The sequence below is a fragment of the Candoia aspera genome, chromosome 7 (assembly GCF_035149785.1).
Source record: "Candoia aspera isolate rCanAsp1 chromosome 7, rCanAsp1.hap2, whole genome shotgun sequence".
NCBI classification, from domain to species: domain Eukaryota; kingdom Metazoa; phylum Chordata; class Lepidosauria; order Squamata; family Boidae; genus Candoia; species Candoia aspera.
The window spans coordinates 83,697,967-83,714,830 of record NC_086159.1 but is presented as its reverse complement, the minus strand read 5'-3'; the positions used below and the strand labels follow the sequence as shown (position 1 = coordinate 83,714,830).

At 43.6% G+C, this 16,864-nt stretch overlaps 1 protein-coding gene across 2 annotated transcripts in view; it reads right to left on the bottom strand.

Annotated features, from left to right (window-relative positions):
- The window catches only part of ANO2 (anoctamin 2), a 126,108-nt gene that overhangs the window by 81,891 nt on the left and 27,353 nt on the right, over window positions 1-16,864 (bottom strand). For both annotated transcript variants that reach the window (XM_063308379.1, XM_063308380.1), the window contains 3 exons: window positions 10,147-10,202; window positions 8,086-8,127; window positions 3,034-3,098 (listed from right to left, as the gene is read on the bottom strand). In XM_063308379.1, the coding sequence (XP_063164449.1) occupies window positions 3,034-3,098; window positions 8,086-8,127; window positions 10,147-10,202 (163 nt within the window). The remainder of the gene's footprint in view (window positions 1-3,033; window positions 3,099-8,085; window positions 8,128-10,146; window positions 10,203-16,864) is intronic.

Sequence of the window (16,864 nt, the reverse complement as noted above, 5' to 3'; positions counted from 1 at the left end):
CCTAAACCATAATGCACATTGCTTGGTTAGTGCAATACATAAGCCAGTCCCTACCTCCCAGCACTCTTCCTCTGGTGGAACTGAAACATCTTGGTAAGAAAGACTGGACCTGACGGAACTCCTTGGACTGTCTCAGGATAAGGTTCACATCACAATAAGCACAATTTTTCTGGGGTCAGTCTTCTGGAGATTTTTAATTCACTCGATTTATATCCCACCTTTCTCCTCAGAGCTCCTGGTATCAGATGTGAGCTGCAAAAGTTCAGATGACCACTTCATGGCAGGAATAAGCTAGCATATTCTGTATTCCTTTGATACTATCTAGTGGTGGTCACCCAAAATGTTTACTTCATCTTGCAAGGTATTCTCATAAGATCCTTCTCACTTCATGGACTGCAGACCCTTGGAGTGGCTGATTCTTTCCATTTGGAGACAGCTAACTACACTACCAAGATTGAATAACTATGGCATTCTTTCCAAAATTGTCAAGTATCTTTTTAAGAAGAGAAAACGAAGATTGCATTAAACAATTTCATGAGCAGGAGCTGGTTATACAAGTAGAACCCATTCGATTTTTAAAAAAAAACACCTTATGAGAGATAAATAAGATGTAATTATGAATTATTAAAGATCTCAATATTATAGTAATCACTGTTGTTACATTATCAGTATTCTACTTCACTAGACAAGATTAAATAGAAATAAAGGCTTAGATTCTGTATTTGATGAAAGAATGCATAAAGTGCATGAATGAGGAACACTGGGTGAGAAAAAAACAGAAACCTAAAGTTGCAGAGAGTTTAATACATTTCATCCAGATGACTCATATTTATTTTGAGAAGTAAAAACAGCAATTTTATCTCTAGAAATGTTCTGTTCATCAGTGAAAGTCCTAAAGTATTTGTAAACTATCTGACTCACATTACTACCGATTTCTTGAATCATACATACTATTTCTACTAGGTCATAAAGTTGGACCAAAAGGGTTGGCTGTGTCCAAACAGATTATTAAATATCTGCGATTTGAACCAGAACATCTGAAAGTGCATTCTCTCTTTAATGTAACTAAGTCAGCAAATAAACATCAGCTAGTAAATGGAATAGATGTGTACTGGCTATTCAAAATTCAGTCTCAAAGTACAGACAGAAATTAGACTGAGAGAAGAGAAGATAAAGAAATAATGAATTGGGGCTATCTGAAACAGTGTTTAATGTGATGCATATGTTGGAAGAAATTTGAAATGCCTTCAGAAAAGAAAACACATCAAATGCTGCTGAGTAACCTATTCAGTTTACTTCCCCTTATCCCACTCCATCTCTTTACATATTTGATGATCTATGAATCATATAATGTACAAATAATTATGTGTTATACAACCACATGGTAAGCAGAAATATTATCTGAGACAAAGCTCAGCAAGTGAACTAGTACAGCCAAAATTTAGCCTTGTAACTTCATTCTCTCCACACTGTTGTTTTTGATCCTCTTCATTTCCAAGCACATTTTCTTTAAACTGAGTCCCCAGGGATAACCTCTGGGAGAACCTAATGTATAAAATACTGGAGATGTCCAAGATCACATGTTTAGTCTACACTGCTGGCAAGTCATGATTATCTTCAGTGAGAGTAGACACAGGCATCTGCTTGTTTGTGATGTCATAAGAGCAATGGTGGTGGGAACAGTGTTTCCTGACAGTTTTCCCACTGATTAGTAGCATACTAAGGAGATACTAATTTCATAGGTTAGTTTACAGTTACACTAGAGACTCCAGGGAATAATATTTATCTAGTTTTGGAGAAATTGGACCATGTTGATGGAAATGGACCCCTTTAAATTTTGGAAGGACACCCCTATTGTGAGGGTTGAAGCCAACAAGGAGGGTTGTTAGGAAGCAAGGACCCTAGACCAGAGAGGACCAATTTGAAGACATCGTCAAGGCATGGCCAACCAGTCTGAGAAGCAGGTTAAAAGCAGTCCTTCACAACAACGGGGTGACAGAACGAAGGTCATGGTTTAAACTTGGGTCTGCAGGTACAACTTCATATAGTACCAGATCCTTAATCTTTGTAGAAGCTGTTTTTTTATTGGAGGTGAGACTGCTTGGATCTGCAGAAAAGTATCTTATCTACTCAAGCAGAGTTTTGCTCTTCCCCTGCAGTGCCCAGTTCAAGGGAAGAAAAACCGGGGAAGAATTATCGCAGGGGCATGGGGACATAATTAAATGAATTTTCTCCAAATAAAGGACTCCCACAAAACCCTGTGTTTGAAAAGTCCCAGGTGAACCATTTCCCATGTTTTAAAGGCAGTTCTGTCAGTCAGTCAGCTGTCCTCTTCTCCCTTCTTATTCTCCCTTCCTTATATTTTATGGAAAAAAAACAGATATTTTTTTGGCGGGGAGGGGCAGCGGTAGGAAGATTTGAGTCATAAGACAGGCTTCCTGTCACTCCTGATTCAGTTTGGGTCCCTTACAGAGTTCTCATCTAAGTTTTGGAGTACATAATCATTCTGACCTCAGCCAGGATTTGACCAAATCTGATTCACATCCTACAGTGGGAGCTGATTTCAGGACTCAACAAAGCTAGAGTTAGAATAAAGGTTATCCCATGAATTGGCTCATTGAAGGCTGATCTCATGGGATGTCAATATTTAATTTTATATACTGGGTGGGAAGCTTTTCCAAGACGTTCTGTTAATTTAATTCTAAATATCAATCAAACCTTTAATTCTAAATAATTTTATTATTGCTTCTAGGCACAGAAATGCAAATGAATCTCTTGATCAATTACAGGATTTGTAATTGAAGTGAATTCCTGAATCAGAACTTCAAACACTATTAAGGAAGAAGATTAGGAAAAAAAAGAACATTTTGTTTCCATTAATAGTTATGAGATTCTACTCTAAAGTGTGCCACAGTGTATGATGGAAAGGAGAGGGGACATCCCAACCTCCATATATGAGATTAATGCACAGGAGTTTTATGTGATGCTATAGAAAGGAACACGGATAGCTTGTATTAACCAAGAACATTTTACCTTATGAGGTCAATAGGCTGAAACTTGTAAAATGCTCCATATCTTGCCCACTCTCGATATAACAGCTGAGAGAAAGAAAGGAAAACAGACAAATAAACACAGATAATGATTGCATAGTACATAGGACCTCCAAGTAGCAACAGGAGAATCCTTCAGCCCTTGATTTCAGTCTGGATTAAGCCACAAAAGACATGAGCTCAGACCTGAAACTTTTTCTTTTCCTGTTAGGGGAAAGAGTTCTAAACACTACAGAAAGCCTAGTTGAATACCCTCTGCATTTGTCAAATCCCTGGAATGAGAATACAAGCTGTAAAAGATGGTGAATGTTATGCAGAAGTTAAGTACCCTTGTTGCCAAACTCCCTCTGGTACATCATTGCCCACTGTCTTTGTGGCACTGTTAGTGCCACCCCCACTCACTAAGCCATTCCAAGTGCTTAGGACCTGCCATGGGACTAATCAGAATAATGGTACTGAAGCAGCATTAGGAGGAGTTAAGAATAATGGAGAGACTGCTCACACATACTGTAACTGTTGTTTTTTGAGTTGTGATCTGCACAATCACACATGCGAGGTCTGGATTTGTCCAGAACACAGTTTGGAACACTCTAGAGCTGAGAAATAGTTTCACTCCAGGCTAATTCTCGTGCTTTCCTTTTTCATTTATTTGATCTATATCCCACCAACCTGCTCAGATGAGCACTCAGGAGAGATAACAAAGTCTTAAAGCACTGGCGAAAGAGATTTTCTAAATGCTGGGATATCTGAGACTGAGCCAAAGAAAGAGATTCATTTTTTCAGTGCTTTGCTATAGTAAATTTGGTAGTTAACAAAAATATCAAAAATTCCTAAGTGGCAGCTTTTAAAAGATGGTTTTAACTTTTAACCAAATAAATAACTAATTGCAGATTGCCACCAGAGATGGCAATATGTAACAATTCTATTTCAACCTCTGTAACATTATCTAGAAGGACACTGTTTAATATCATTTAATTTTAAAGACATACACTACCATCTCTGGATGATGTTCATTGTCTGTTCTTAATTATCTGCCAAATTAGATTTTAGGAAAATTTTATACCATTAAATGGTCCAAACTGACCATCAGCTTCCAGTTCCAGGCCCTCTTCCCATATTATCTGAAAACTTTCAAGAGAGGCTGTGAGGTTGATATGAACATTTCCTTTAATATTAAAGGGTTTCCTTTGGAATTAAATAATGGTGACATACATATTCTTCAAATATTGTCAACCTTTTAAGATCCCCTGGGCATAAAACAAAAATTATTGCATTTGTCTCATTTGGAATATTCAGTAGAGATAAATTTTCCCATCAATAATCAAGATGGAGATTAAGTTTGCTATAAAAGTTGAAGGTCCCCTGTGCCAGCACCGGGTCATATCTGACCCTTTGGGGGGACGCTGCTTTCGCGACGTTTTCTTGGCAGACTATAGAGCGGGGTGGTTTGCCGTTGCCTTCCCCAGCCATCCCCTTCCCCAGCAAGCCGGGTGCTCGTTTTCCCGACCTCGGAAGGATGGGGGGCTGAGTCGACCTGAGCCAGCTGCCCGAGAGAGAATCCAGCTTCCGCTGGGACCGAACCCGGGTCGTGGGGAGAGTTTCAGTTGCAGAACTGCCACCCACCCCTTTGCGCCACACGAGGCTCTTGTTAAGTTTGCTATAATGATGTATAAACAAAGAAAATTATTTAGTATACATGAAACAAAGGAACTAGGAAAAGAATATGAGTGTCATGAGTAAGGATGGCGAGCAGGGGGCTCCCATCCAGACTGTCAAGCGCATGCGTAGCACTGATGAATTGTTCAGCCATTCAAAGAGACACAGATCGGGACCACCTTAACCCTTGGGGGTTATATGTCTGGGTTTTCCCACGCTTCTTCAGTATGTTAGGATTCCTGTTAAGTACTAGCAATAAATATTAGAGACCAGTTCCTTGTCTCAGTGTGTTTCCTGGTTGTTAGGACAATGAGTAGAATATGGAACAAGAATAGTGTCATGAGTGCCGTTGAGCTGAAGTCATCAGCGCAATGGCACACATGACAATAGCAAGGAAACAGGGGAAGGGGCTCAAGATAAGTAGCCATCAACCCATAACGACTAACGGTCAAGAAACAATAGCTAAACGGATCACGGAACACACCCAAGCCATCAGCGCTAATACAACGGAGATCGCCCAGCTGAAAGCAATCACCGGAGGAATAGAGAAACCGATGATGGGCGATCCCGGAACGCCAGCGGGGCCTCGCAACCCCTCACCTACCGGCAGGACAACGTGTTGGACAAAGGGGGGTGACGTGACCGCGAGTGAGGGGGCGCTGACCGGCGCGGGGTATTTAAACCCCGCACCGGCGCGCTCCTGTCACTCTCAGCTTTTTTCCCGATGCTGTACCTACGCTATGAATAAACCAGAGCCTGTTCCACCGAGTCAGTGTCTGAGCCTTATTCAGGGGTAGGCAGCGCATGACAAATAGAATATGACGAATCTTCAATCTTTTTTAATTATAGCTGTTCTACCAAGCGATGATTTAAAAAAATGTTATCATGGCTTGAGTTCTGCTTTAATCTTTTGCATTCATAATCACATTTCTTTAATTGATGCCAATCCTTTCTACTTTGGATTTTTAAATACCTAAAAATTATCAAGCCATTACATAAATTCCTCATACTAGCCAAGTGCTTATGAAAGGGAAAGACAATCTCCTCCATCTGATTTCCAGGTCCCCTTGAATCACCAATCCTTTCTCTGCAAGAGGCATTTTTCATTTGACCTTGAGGGGCTGATGCCCTTGGCACTCAAATGAGGGAGGGGGCACTGAAGACCTCCCCTTGCTTTCTGGAGCTGGGCAAACTCTTTTGTCTCATCTGAAGGACATCTTGCAGATTTGGACCTCGTACACAAGTTTCTACCCTTCATTTTTTCCTATTAAGTAGACTGACTTAAATATTAATATCTTAACTGTATAATATGAACATATATGTTGAATTAGTTTTTTGTTTAGTACATAAGAGATCCACGATTCCCCCCCCCTTTTTATAGGGATATATATTTTAAATGAAGTAAATATAAGACTGCGATCTTGCCCAAGGAAGTATCTCTGCAGCTAAATTAACAGTTGTAGGGGGAGCATGAGCTGAGCATAATGTTCCTTTGTGAGGATGCCCCTTCTGTCAGGGGCCTTTTTCCATAATGAGGGTTCACGAGGATTACCTTTTGCCCGATGAGCTGGTCCATAAATCTTAATCAACAGCCCTTCCTTTCCAGGGTAATACAAGCCAGATGATCTCTGTCCACCTTGGACTGGGGGCCACGCATTGCTGGCGGGGGACAGACGTTGCCGCTGCATCTTAAAAGGGCCACCAGCGAGAGGGGAGGCCTGCTTCGGAGAAATGTCTCTCTTCCCTTTAAATCTGATCTGGGCAGCCAGGAAATTAAACACTGAAACTGTTCAAGTCCAGATAGAAAACAGATGATACGCACAGAAATTCTACAGTCAGGACTTAACGGTCCTGCAAGAGGAACATATGCGCACAATCCATGCAGTATGTTGCGAGGGGGGGGGCTTTTATGTTTTTAATACTTAACACTTTGCCAGGGGATAAAAGGAAGGGCAGCCCAATTTGCTGCCCGGATATTTTTCCAGGCAACTTAAAGTCGTCTCCCTCCATACCCCACCCTACCCCACTCTATCATTTCAGCCAACTAGTCCTTCTGATTTGCTACTCTTTTAGCATTTTGTCATCTAGAGGACTGTTTTAGTGAAGCACACACAGTCCTCCCCTTCACATATAAAAGAGATGCTCCTCCTCAGGCCCTGCATGGGTCTCTCGGTCTTTGACTCCGTGTTAGCCATTCATGGATTTTCTGCACCCCTTGGTGGCAAACACCTCTTCCTCTTTTCCTTTGGCTGCAAAAGTCCAGACAACAATTAGAGGCAGCAAAGAACTGGAGTCTTCTCTGTGTGATTTTGCTGCAACTGGCCATCTGGATTTCTGTAGCCCTGTTATAGTAGCACTGCTTGGGGCTGGTGCTTCGTGATGGAGAGAGGCCCCATTAAAAGGAAGGGGTCCCTCCTTCTGCATGGAGTCTGCACAGCAGAATTTCCTCTCGCATTTACCCCAGTGAACTTTTAAAACTTCTTTCCAAACTAACTACAGTTTTGTACATCCAGTAATCAAAGGGCTGCCAACTTTTCACTGGGATAGGAAGCAAGAAGATTGGCAAGGCCAGCAATGGGGATGGATAAAGTTGCCAATTTTGAGTTTTCTCAGTTTTACATTTTGGCAGATCTTTCAGGTTGGATTTATTAGTTTTGTGCGTGTATTTTTTCAGAACTTTTGCTAAAACGTGTATGTGTCTCAGGACATCTTTCTTCAAATATATGCCTGTATATATGTACATTTTGTTCAATGTACATCTTTCATGAACCATGTCCTTAATATCTAAATTTCCTAATACCATAAATATAAAAAGTAATATAATTAACTTATACATACACTATTTTCATGGATGCGTGCAAACTGTAGACTTTTTGCTATTATATGTGAGTGTGTGTTTGTGTGTGTTTTGTTTATTTGTTGTATTTCTCCATATGCAATGATGAGAGAGAGAGAAGGCAAACTGGATTACAAACTTCACAAAGCCACATAGTTCGGATAACTCCGGTTTGTTCCCATATGATTTGAAAATGCAAAGTTTGGAGGATACTATTTCTACTGGAGACACAGCAATAAGCAGTGCTGGGTGAGCTACAGCCTGACCTACTAAAGCAGCTTTGTTCGTCCAGGAGTTCAATTTTCACTCCAGAAGGAATAATAATCATAACAATAACAATAACAATAATAATAATAATACACTGATTCCAAACCAGTGGAAAGTCCTTCTGTGCAATCCCTATCAAAATCAACGAGGAAGAGAACTTCAGCTTGGATTGTGTCTTCTTTGTCCACAAGTCTTTTAATGACAGACTGATTTGCAATGAATAGTCCATGCTTACGACTTTCGTACCAACCAAAGGGAGGCCGCAAAATATTTTACCTTTCTTTCGTTCATTTCCTTGTTTTCACCTTCATATTCACCCTGGAAAGGCAATGGCACATTTTAATAGTACAATACATAGTAACACTAAATTGTTGAAATGTTTTAAGCCAAACACAGTCTAAACTAGGGTTTCTCAACTGTGGTCACTTGAAGATGGGTGGACTTCAACTCCCAGAAACCCTCAGCCAGCCATGCTGGCTGGGGAATTCTGGGAGTTGAAGTCCACCCAACTTCAAGCGGTCAAGATTGAGAAACACTGCTCTATACAATCTGCTTTTTAGTCCAGACCTATAATTTCCCTGCAGTTCAGATGAAAACTTATCTCACATTGCTAATGGAACGATCAGGTCTAATTTTTCTCTATCTTGTAAAATGAAAGTGCTGACCTGGACTTCTTGACTCTCCAAAGTACTTTACTGATAAAGCTCATGGTTTCCTTTAGCAATTCCCAAAGGTGATATTAATACCTGTATTTTCCCATATCCCTCTCTGCTTTACCACCTTCTAACCTCTCTTTCATTGTCATGTTTTACCCTGAAAACTTCCTGAACCAGAGACCGAACTGAAAGATGGTTGGTGACGGTGTCAATGAGATGGAATAAATTATAGAATGTATCAAATCAATAGAGCCTGGCAGCACCACCATCATATCAAATTGCTATTGACTAGGAAGAATATTTCCATTCTGTCTTTGTTGGGTGGGGAGAGATAAGCCCTCTCCCTCCTATCTTTTTAGAGCATTTGATGGCAAATCTTAAGTTTCTCCCAACACTTTTATGCTTTTAGGGGGTGCTTAAGGCCCTTAGCAGCTCACTCTATATAAAGGTACTGTCCTCCCACACCTGTTGTGTATGTGATGGTATATACAGATGCGTTTCCCTTCTCGCTTCCCTTCTCAAGTATGCTCATTTAGGAAACAAATTCTGCCTGTCCTATGGACCACCTTCTCTTTGTCTTCTACTCTTCAGATCACTAGCTTTTTAGAGACCCAGTTTGGTCTAGTGGCTGAGGTTCTGGGCTAGAAACCAGGAGTCTGTGAGTTCTAGTCCCGCCTGAGGCATGAAAGCCGGCTGGGTGGTCTTGGGCCAGTCACCTTCTCTCAGCCCAAAAGCCAATCAGGCGTGGTATGAGAGTTCTAGTCCCGCCTTAGGCACAAAAGCCGGCTGGGTGACCTTGGGCCAGTCACTCCCTCTCAGCCCAACTCGGTGCAACGTAGACTAGCCTCCTCGTGGTGCACCCCAGGCGTGACTTGTCACGGCTAAATAGTCTGCACATCTGGCTGCTAGACCTCACAAGGATTTCCCAGCAAGAAAAAGCAGCATGAACACCGAACTGCTATGCCATACGATTAAAAAAAAAAACCCTAGCTTTTTAGATTTTGCACTTCTGGAGAGATATTTGTCCCACCCACCACGAACAAGATCTGCGCTAAACATGCTCAGTCTCACATCTTGATTAAAGAAGAATCTTCACTGCATACTAGGAAGAAGCCACTTAAATATTTCTCTACCCTCTGTCGACAGGAAGGTAAGTTTTGTCTTTATACATTAAATCAAGCACATCTTTTTCCTGCCCATCCCATGCTTGAATTAACTATTTGCCCGTATGTTTTGGACTTGAAGCTGAGTGACTGGTAGTTGTTGGCATAACCGACATCCCTGTGTTGAGAAACACCCGCTTTTGCATTCCCATCCTGCTCCCACTGTCCATATTTTCAGCATGGAGAAGTAGGCGTGGAGACCTTTGTGCTAGGGGTAAACGCTGACAAATTGTTGGGAAGCCTGAAGAATCTGTGCTATTAGATCCTTCTTACTGAGATATTTATCTTCAGGACATGGATTTTTGAGGGAGCAACAAGCTCTGGGTTATTGCAAGTGGAATCAGGGCAGGCTAAGAAGAATAAGGGAAGGGAAGGTGCCTGGAACCCAATACATGCATTTCCTTTTCCCCCAGAATAATATTTGGGACCCTGCTGAATTTAACACAAAACAAATATCAACAGTACTTTCATTCTGAACTCAATTCTTATAAAAATTAGGATTAAAAGTGTATACCTACATCATGTAGGGGATACGCTGTTTCATAAACATTATTTGCTATTAATGTGTTAATACCTAAAAAAAAGGTACAAGTTAGAACAATATTAATATCTCTTTGTTTAATTTTCTTCTTTATCTTAACCTGCCTTTCAGCAGAATAGAGGTATTCATGGGATTACTGGAACTTCACTTTAAGAGCTGAAATTAATTTTCCAAATTATTGTAACTCTGAGGGAGGGGGAATCAGATTTTGCACCTGAAAATGCAACGTTAAACTTCAGCCAAAATTTGAATTTTAGAATCCAAACATGAAACTCAGCTGGTTGAATTCTTCAAATATTCAAGATGCTGTTTACGTATCATTATATCTTCATTCCTTCACTTTAATAAGATTTACTAATGCTACTGGGAGTTGTGCTGCTAATGAAAAAGCACCATATCTTAAAAACTGATGCAGACACCAAATATGCTTAAAGATGTGATCCTTTTTTATGAGAGGAGAAAGACATTTTAAATTACCATTTCATCCAAGAGAGTGATAATACAATATAACGGTCAATATCACCCATAAAAATCCAAGCAACGTTACTGTCGTTCAGGGAATGCGTTCTTAATCCACCGAGTTACCTAATGATTCCATTTTGGGCAATATTTCAAGGCTTTATGAATGCTGGCCTCTGGAGTCAGGCATGACTCCATCTGCCAAGCATCCTTACCCCCTTGCTAGCCTTCTTTGGTGAAGGAGCCAGGCGTATATAATCCAGAAGTCCTAACTTAAATTACTCAACACACAAAGCCAGTAAAAGAAAGCCAAGATCCCACCCCTCTAGTCTGAACTAAGCTGGCATTTCAGATGGTTTATGTGTCAGATTTCTGGGGTTGCTCTCTCCTATCCAGGAGGAGAATAAAAAGTTGCCTTGACCTAAAGGCACATTTTTAATAACAAGATGAAGAAGTGATGCAGCAGGCACAGAGGAATGGGATGGGCAAACAAAGACTGGGGAGGATGATTTCCAGAATGGACTGCTGGCTGCGTGGCAGTCTAGGCCAGTGTTTCTCAACCTTGGCAACTTTAAGATGTGTGGACTTCAACTCCCAGAATTCCCCAGCCAGCCACGCTGGCTGGGGAATTCTGGGAGTTGAAGTCCTCACATCTTAAAGTTGTCAAGGTTGAGAAACACTGGCCTAGGCTACGTGACATTTTCAGGGCATATTCCTTCTGACAGAACTTATTCAGGGTCTGATGGTGCAGCACACAGGCCTGAAGATGGCTGCCAGTTCTTCCCTTCCTTCTCCTACGCCAGAGCAACCCTGCAGATCTTCCTAGGGGGTGTCTCACTGTTTCTAAACCACACAAGGCCATCCTTGACTGATAATTCTTAGGAGCCACAGCAAGCTGAACCCACAGGGTCCTCAGTTTTCAAAGATTTTCAAAGACTGTGCCAATAACAAGAATAAAATGATCCCTCTGAAAAAGGAAAACAGACACCCTGCCCCAACAAAAAACCTTCACAGTGCTGAGATTCAATGTCAGTCAATCATTCTAAGCCTGTCAGTTCTAGCCAAAACCAATTCTTGGCACTTCTCTCCCTGCTCCCTACTGACACCCACAATAAATGGGTGCACACTCTGGCCAGGGGCCTCCTTCCCAAAAAGGTCAAGGTCAGAAAAATAATATTAATTGAATTAATAACAACTGATTAATATTAATTACCTGTCAGATAAAACACTCATTCAGAAAACATTCTCCCACCAGTTAGATGACATGCACCCAAACCCCTCTTTCTCAGACATTCATCGAAGCCACCCCCTAGAAAGAGCCTCAAAGAAGAAAAACAACAGGATGGGAACGGAGGAAGGGGGAGCTGCCCCCGGAATGGAAGGAAGAAGAGATGAGAGGAAGGCAGGAGACAGGAGCTGAAAGAAAAGGGGGAACAGGCAGACGTCTGCCACCTGGGGAGGGAGAACTCAAGAAAACGCTCGTCCATCTTCTGGCATCCTCCTCTCCAGGCATAGCTTCTCCCTTTCCGCAGTTGCTTCATTTCAGCTGGGAAGAAGAAACACCTGCTTCTGCACACACGGCCCTGGCAACTGAAGCAGCTGGCCCAGAACCACAGTGTTGTGCAGGCAGCCCCCAGCAAGGAGTCAAACACTGTCACTCTACATCAGCTGAAGCTTTTCAGCTGTCTCCAAACCAGAAGGCTCAGTGGTTTTTATAAACAGGATCCTAGGTGGAATATGGGCACAGCTGTTTCCAAAGAAAGATTTGGATCCAGAGAGTACCTCTAAAGGACCCTGCCTGGTCCTTCAGAGAGAGACAGAGACAGACAGAGAGAGAGAGAGAGAGAGAGAGAGAGAGAGAGCGCAGTCCAACATCAGACCAGCAGTCATGACTGAGCCCCATTATGGTCACCCTCATCGGTCCCCGAAGCACCAGGAGATCGGCAGAAAGTAGAAAACAAAAGTGCCGTTCTCCATTATCTGCCTGTTGGTAACAGCAAGTCCAAACCTCCCAGGCATTTCATTTTCACAAATATTTGTGAGTAGGAGATGCTGAGAAATCATGGGGCCAAAATGGAACTCTGTGGCACTCCAGAAGCCAAATTCCAAAACTCAGAGGTGAAGCCCTGCAGAACTATGTTCTGAAGCCAGCCTGATGATTATCAACAGAGCTGTCCAAATGCAACCGTCTTGAAACTCGTCCCAGGCACATCACCTGCGAGGACACTGTTCCGAAGGATCAACCGGTAGTGAAAAGCTTAGGAGAACTAACAAGGGAACGTTCCCGCTACCCATTCTTCTGCATTAACCATTCAGAAAGGCAGGCACAAAGACTTTGGTTTCCAAATCCAGGTTGGAATGGAACCAAATGATCATGGGATCTCAGGGTTGAAGGGGCCACCGAGGCCATCAAGTCCAGCTGCTGCTCAGGGCAGGAATCAAATTAAAGCAACCCAAAGACATGTCTGCTGCCGAGCCTCTGCCTGAACACACCAAATCAAGGGGAGCCAAAAACCTCTCTGCAAATTGGTTGCCTTGCCAAACTGTTTTGTTTTGTTTTTAAATTGGGAAGTTTCTTCTAATATTCAACCAGAATCTGCTGTCCTGTAACTCAAGTCGCCTTGTGCTGTGCCCTGAACTCTGAAATGAGAGATGACTAGTCTTGAAATTCATCTATGTGATATTCTTTCAGGCCTTTGACAAGTGCTGTGATATCCCCTTTCAGGGCTCTTTCCTCAGGGCCAAATGTTTCCAGCTCCTTCAATCCTCCTTTAGTCCCCAGATCATCCTGGTTGCCCTTCTCTGAATCTGATCCAGTTTCTCTGCATCTGTCTTAAAGTGGAGGCCCAGAACTGGACCCAGGACTTCAGATTGATGGAAGCAGAATAACGTAGTATAATTATCTCCCATACATTGGAAATTATATTTTTGCACACCTTTTCTGCAGCTACACGATATTGGTGGCTCATATTCATTCACATTCTGCTACTATTCCACCCTCATTTTCACATGCCAGGTGTTCTCCATCCGATACCTGTGCACCTGATTTTTGTTTCCTAAGTAACTAAGTTTGCACTTCTCTCTATTAGATGTCGTTCTGCTATTTTCCGCCCATTTCCTTCCCCTATCGAGATAATTTTGAATTTCATTTCTGTGAAAACATTGAAGAGTTGTCAGAGTCAAGCCTGCCTCTGACTCAGAAAGCAAAACTCCTTCTGAGTCAAAGGAGGAAATGGAAACTTACCGGGCTGAAATCAAGAAAATGAAACCAGAGGATGAGTCAGCAGTGCAGGAAGAGTCCAAGGCGCTGATTGGCCAGGATTCAGGGGAGGATTCAAATCCTCCAATCAGCACGCCCCAATGACAGGCAGAAAAGTGTGTGAAGCAGAAGGCAGCCCGATTGGCTGCAGAAGGGTCCAGGTACCCAAAGGATCTGGATAAAAGGCAGATGCACGAAGAGCAAGCTGCTGGAGACAACTGATCCTGCAAGCCTGCAGCTTCAGTGGAAAAGTCCCTATCTGCATCGGAGTCAGCATCTGTTGCTGAAGAGGAACCAGCACCCTTGCTCCACACTGAAGAGGACTCGGATCCTGCTTCTGCTGCCACCGAGGATCCTGTATTCGCCGAGCCCATCCATCTCAGCCTGCATCCATTTGGAACTCTGCAGTTATCCTGTGTACGTTCCGGACGTGCCTTTCGTCCTGCTCCAAGATCCCACCCCAGTCCAGCAACCTTAGTCCCACCTTGTCGTTCCTCTACTCCACAGTTTCGCCCCAGGTTTGCAGTCCAGTCTTGCTCCAAGTCTCCAGCCCAGAGAATCCAGTCTAGTCCAGGGCTTCCAACCAAGTCTAGCCTTGCTCCGAGTTCCCAATCTTGCTCCAAGTCTCCAGTCCAGAGAATCCAGTCTAGTCCAGGGCTTCCAGCCGAGTCTAGCCCTGCTCCGAGTTTCCAGTCTTGCTCCAAGTTTCCAGTCCAGAGAATCCAGTCTAGTCCAGGGCTTCCAGCCGAGTCTAGCCTTGCTCTGAGTTCCCAGTCTTGCTCCAAGTCTCCAGAGAATCCAGTCTAGTCCAGGGCTTCCAGCTGAGTCTAGCCTTGCTCCAAGTTTCCAGTCTTGCTCCAAGTTTCCAGTCCAGAGAATCCAGTCTAGTCCAGGGCTTCCAGCTGAGTCTAGCCCTGCTCTGAGTTTCCAGTCTTGCTCCAAGTTTCCAGTCCAGAGAATCCAGTCTAGTCCAGTCTAGTCCAGGGCTTCCAGCCGAGTCTAGCCTTGCTCTGAGTTCCCAGTCTTGCTCCAAGTCTCCAGTCCAGAGAATCCGGTCTACTCCAGGGCTTCCAGCTGAGTCTAGCCTTGCTCCAAGTTTCCAGTCCAGAGAATCCAGTCTAGTCCAGGGCTCCCAGCCGAGTCTAGCCTTGCTCTGAGTTCCCAGTCTTGCTCCAAGTCTCCAGTCCAGAGAATCCAGTCTAGTCCAGGGCTTCCAGCTGAGTCTAGTCCTGCTCCAAGTTTCCAGTCTTGCTCCAAGTTTCCAGTCCAGAGAATCCAGTCTAGTCCAGGGCTCCCAGCCGAGTCTAGCCTTGCTCTGAGTTCCCAGTCTTGCTCCAAGTTTCCAGTCCAGAGAATCCAGTCTAGTCCAGGGCTTCCAGCCGAGTCTAGCCTTGCTCCGAGTTTCCAGTCTTGCTCCAAGTTTCCAGTCCAGAGAATCCAGTCTAGTCCAGGGCTTCCAGCTGAGTCTAGCCCTGCTCTGAGTTTCCAGTCTTGCTCCAAGTTTCCAGTCCAGAGAATCCAGTCTAATCCAGTCTAGTCCAGGGCTTCCAGCCGAGTCTAGCCTTGCTCTGAGTTCCCAGTCTTGCTCCAAGTCTCCAGTCCAGAGAATCCGGTCTACTCCAGGGCTTCCAGCTGAGTCTAGCCTTGCTCCAAGTTTCCAGTCCAGAGAATCCAGTCTAGTCCAGGGCTCCCAGCCGAGTCTAGCCTTGCTCTGAGTTCCCAGTCTTGCTCCAAGTCTCCAGTCCAGAGAATCCAGTCTAGTCCAGGGCTTCCAGCTGAGTCTAGTCCTGCTCCAAGTTTCCAGTCTTGCTCCAAGTTTCCAGTCCAGAGAATCCAGTCTAGTCCAGGGCTCCCAGCCGAGTCTAGCCTTGCTCCGAGTTCCCAGTCTTGCTCCAAGTTTCCAGTCCAGAGAATCCAGTCTAGTCCAGGGCTTCCAGCCGAGTCTAGCCTTGCTCCGAGTTTCCAGTCTTGCTCCAAGTTTCCAGTCCAGAGAATCCAGTCTAGTCCAGGGCTTCCAGCTGAGTCTAGTCCTGCTCCAAGTTTCCAGTCTTGCTCCAAGTTTCCAGTCCAGAGAATCCAGTCTAGTCCAGGGCTTCCAGCCGAGTCTAGCTTTGCTCTGAGTTTCCAGTCTTGCTCCAAGTCTCCAGTTCAGGGGGTCCAGCCTAGCCCAGAGCTTCCAGTTGAGCCCAGCCTTGTTTCCAGTCCTTAGTCTTGCTTCAAGACTCCAATTACCGGCTTCCAGCGCAGTGCGGGTCTTCAAGTCCCATCCAGTTCAGTTCTCAGTCCTCTAGCCATCCAATTCCCATTGAGGAGTCCTGTTCATGGTCTGGTCATTGCCAGCTGGGCTTGATTGAATCCAATTCTTCACGCTTCAAGGACTTAATTATTATAAATAGTTTTTTAATAAATAATATTGTTGATATTACTCTGCCTGGTTGCATAGTCTGAACAGAACAAAAGTAGAGGTCTCAGGACTGAACCGTGTATTAGTCCACCGGGTGCCTCTCCCCAATGTATGATTCTCAAGCCACCTCTGTGTCCACTTAACTGTAGGTCATCTGGCACTTTTTCATGTGCTTTGCTGAAGTCAAGATGAAGTACAATGGCACAATCTGTTAAGGGAGGTCCCTGATCCAAAACTGAGATAAAGAGACCCCAGCTAAATTTATTCTGAACAAATCCACACTGATTACCATTAATGACAGCCTTGTTTTGGAACTGATTACAGGTTAGTCTCTTGAATGATCCATTCCAGAACCTGGGTAGGCATCAATGACAGATTGGTCTGTAGTTCCCAGATTTATTTATTTATTAAATTTATATGGTTGCCCATCTCATATACATGACGCTGGACGGTTAACAATTAAAACAAGATAAAAACAAGATGAATCAGCCAAAATTTGAAAACAACATCAATTGCATAAAAATAGTTGCCAAGAACATTCATAACATCCCATGAAATGGGCTCACCCACACT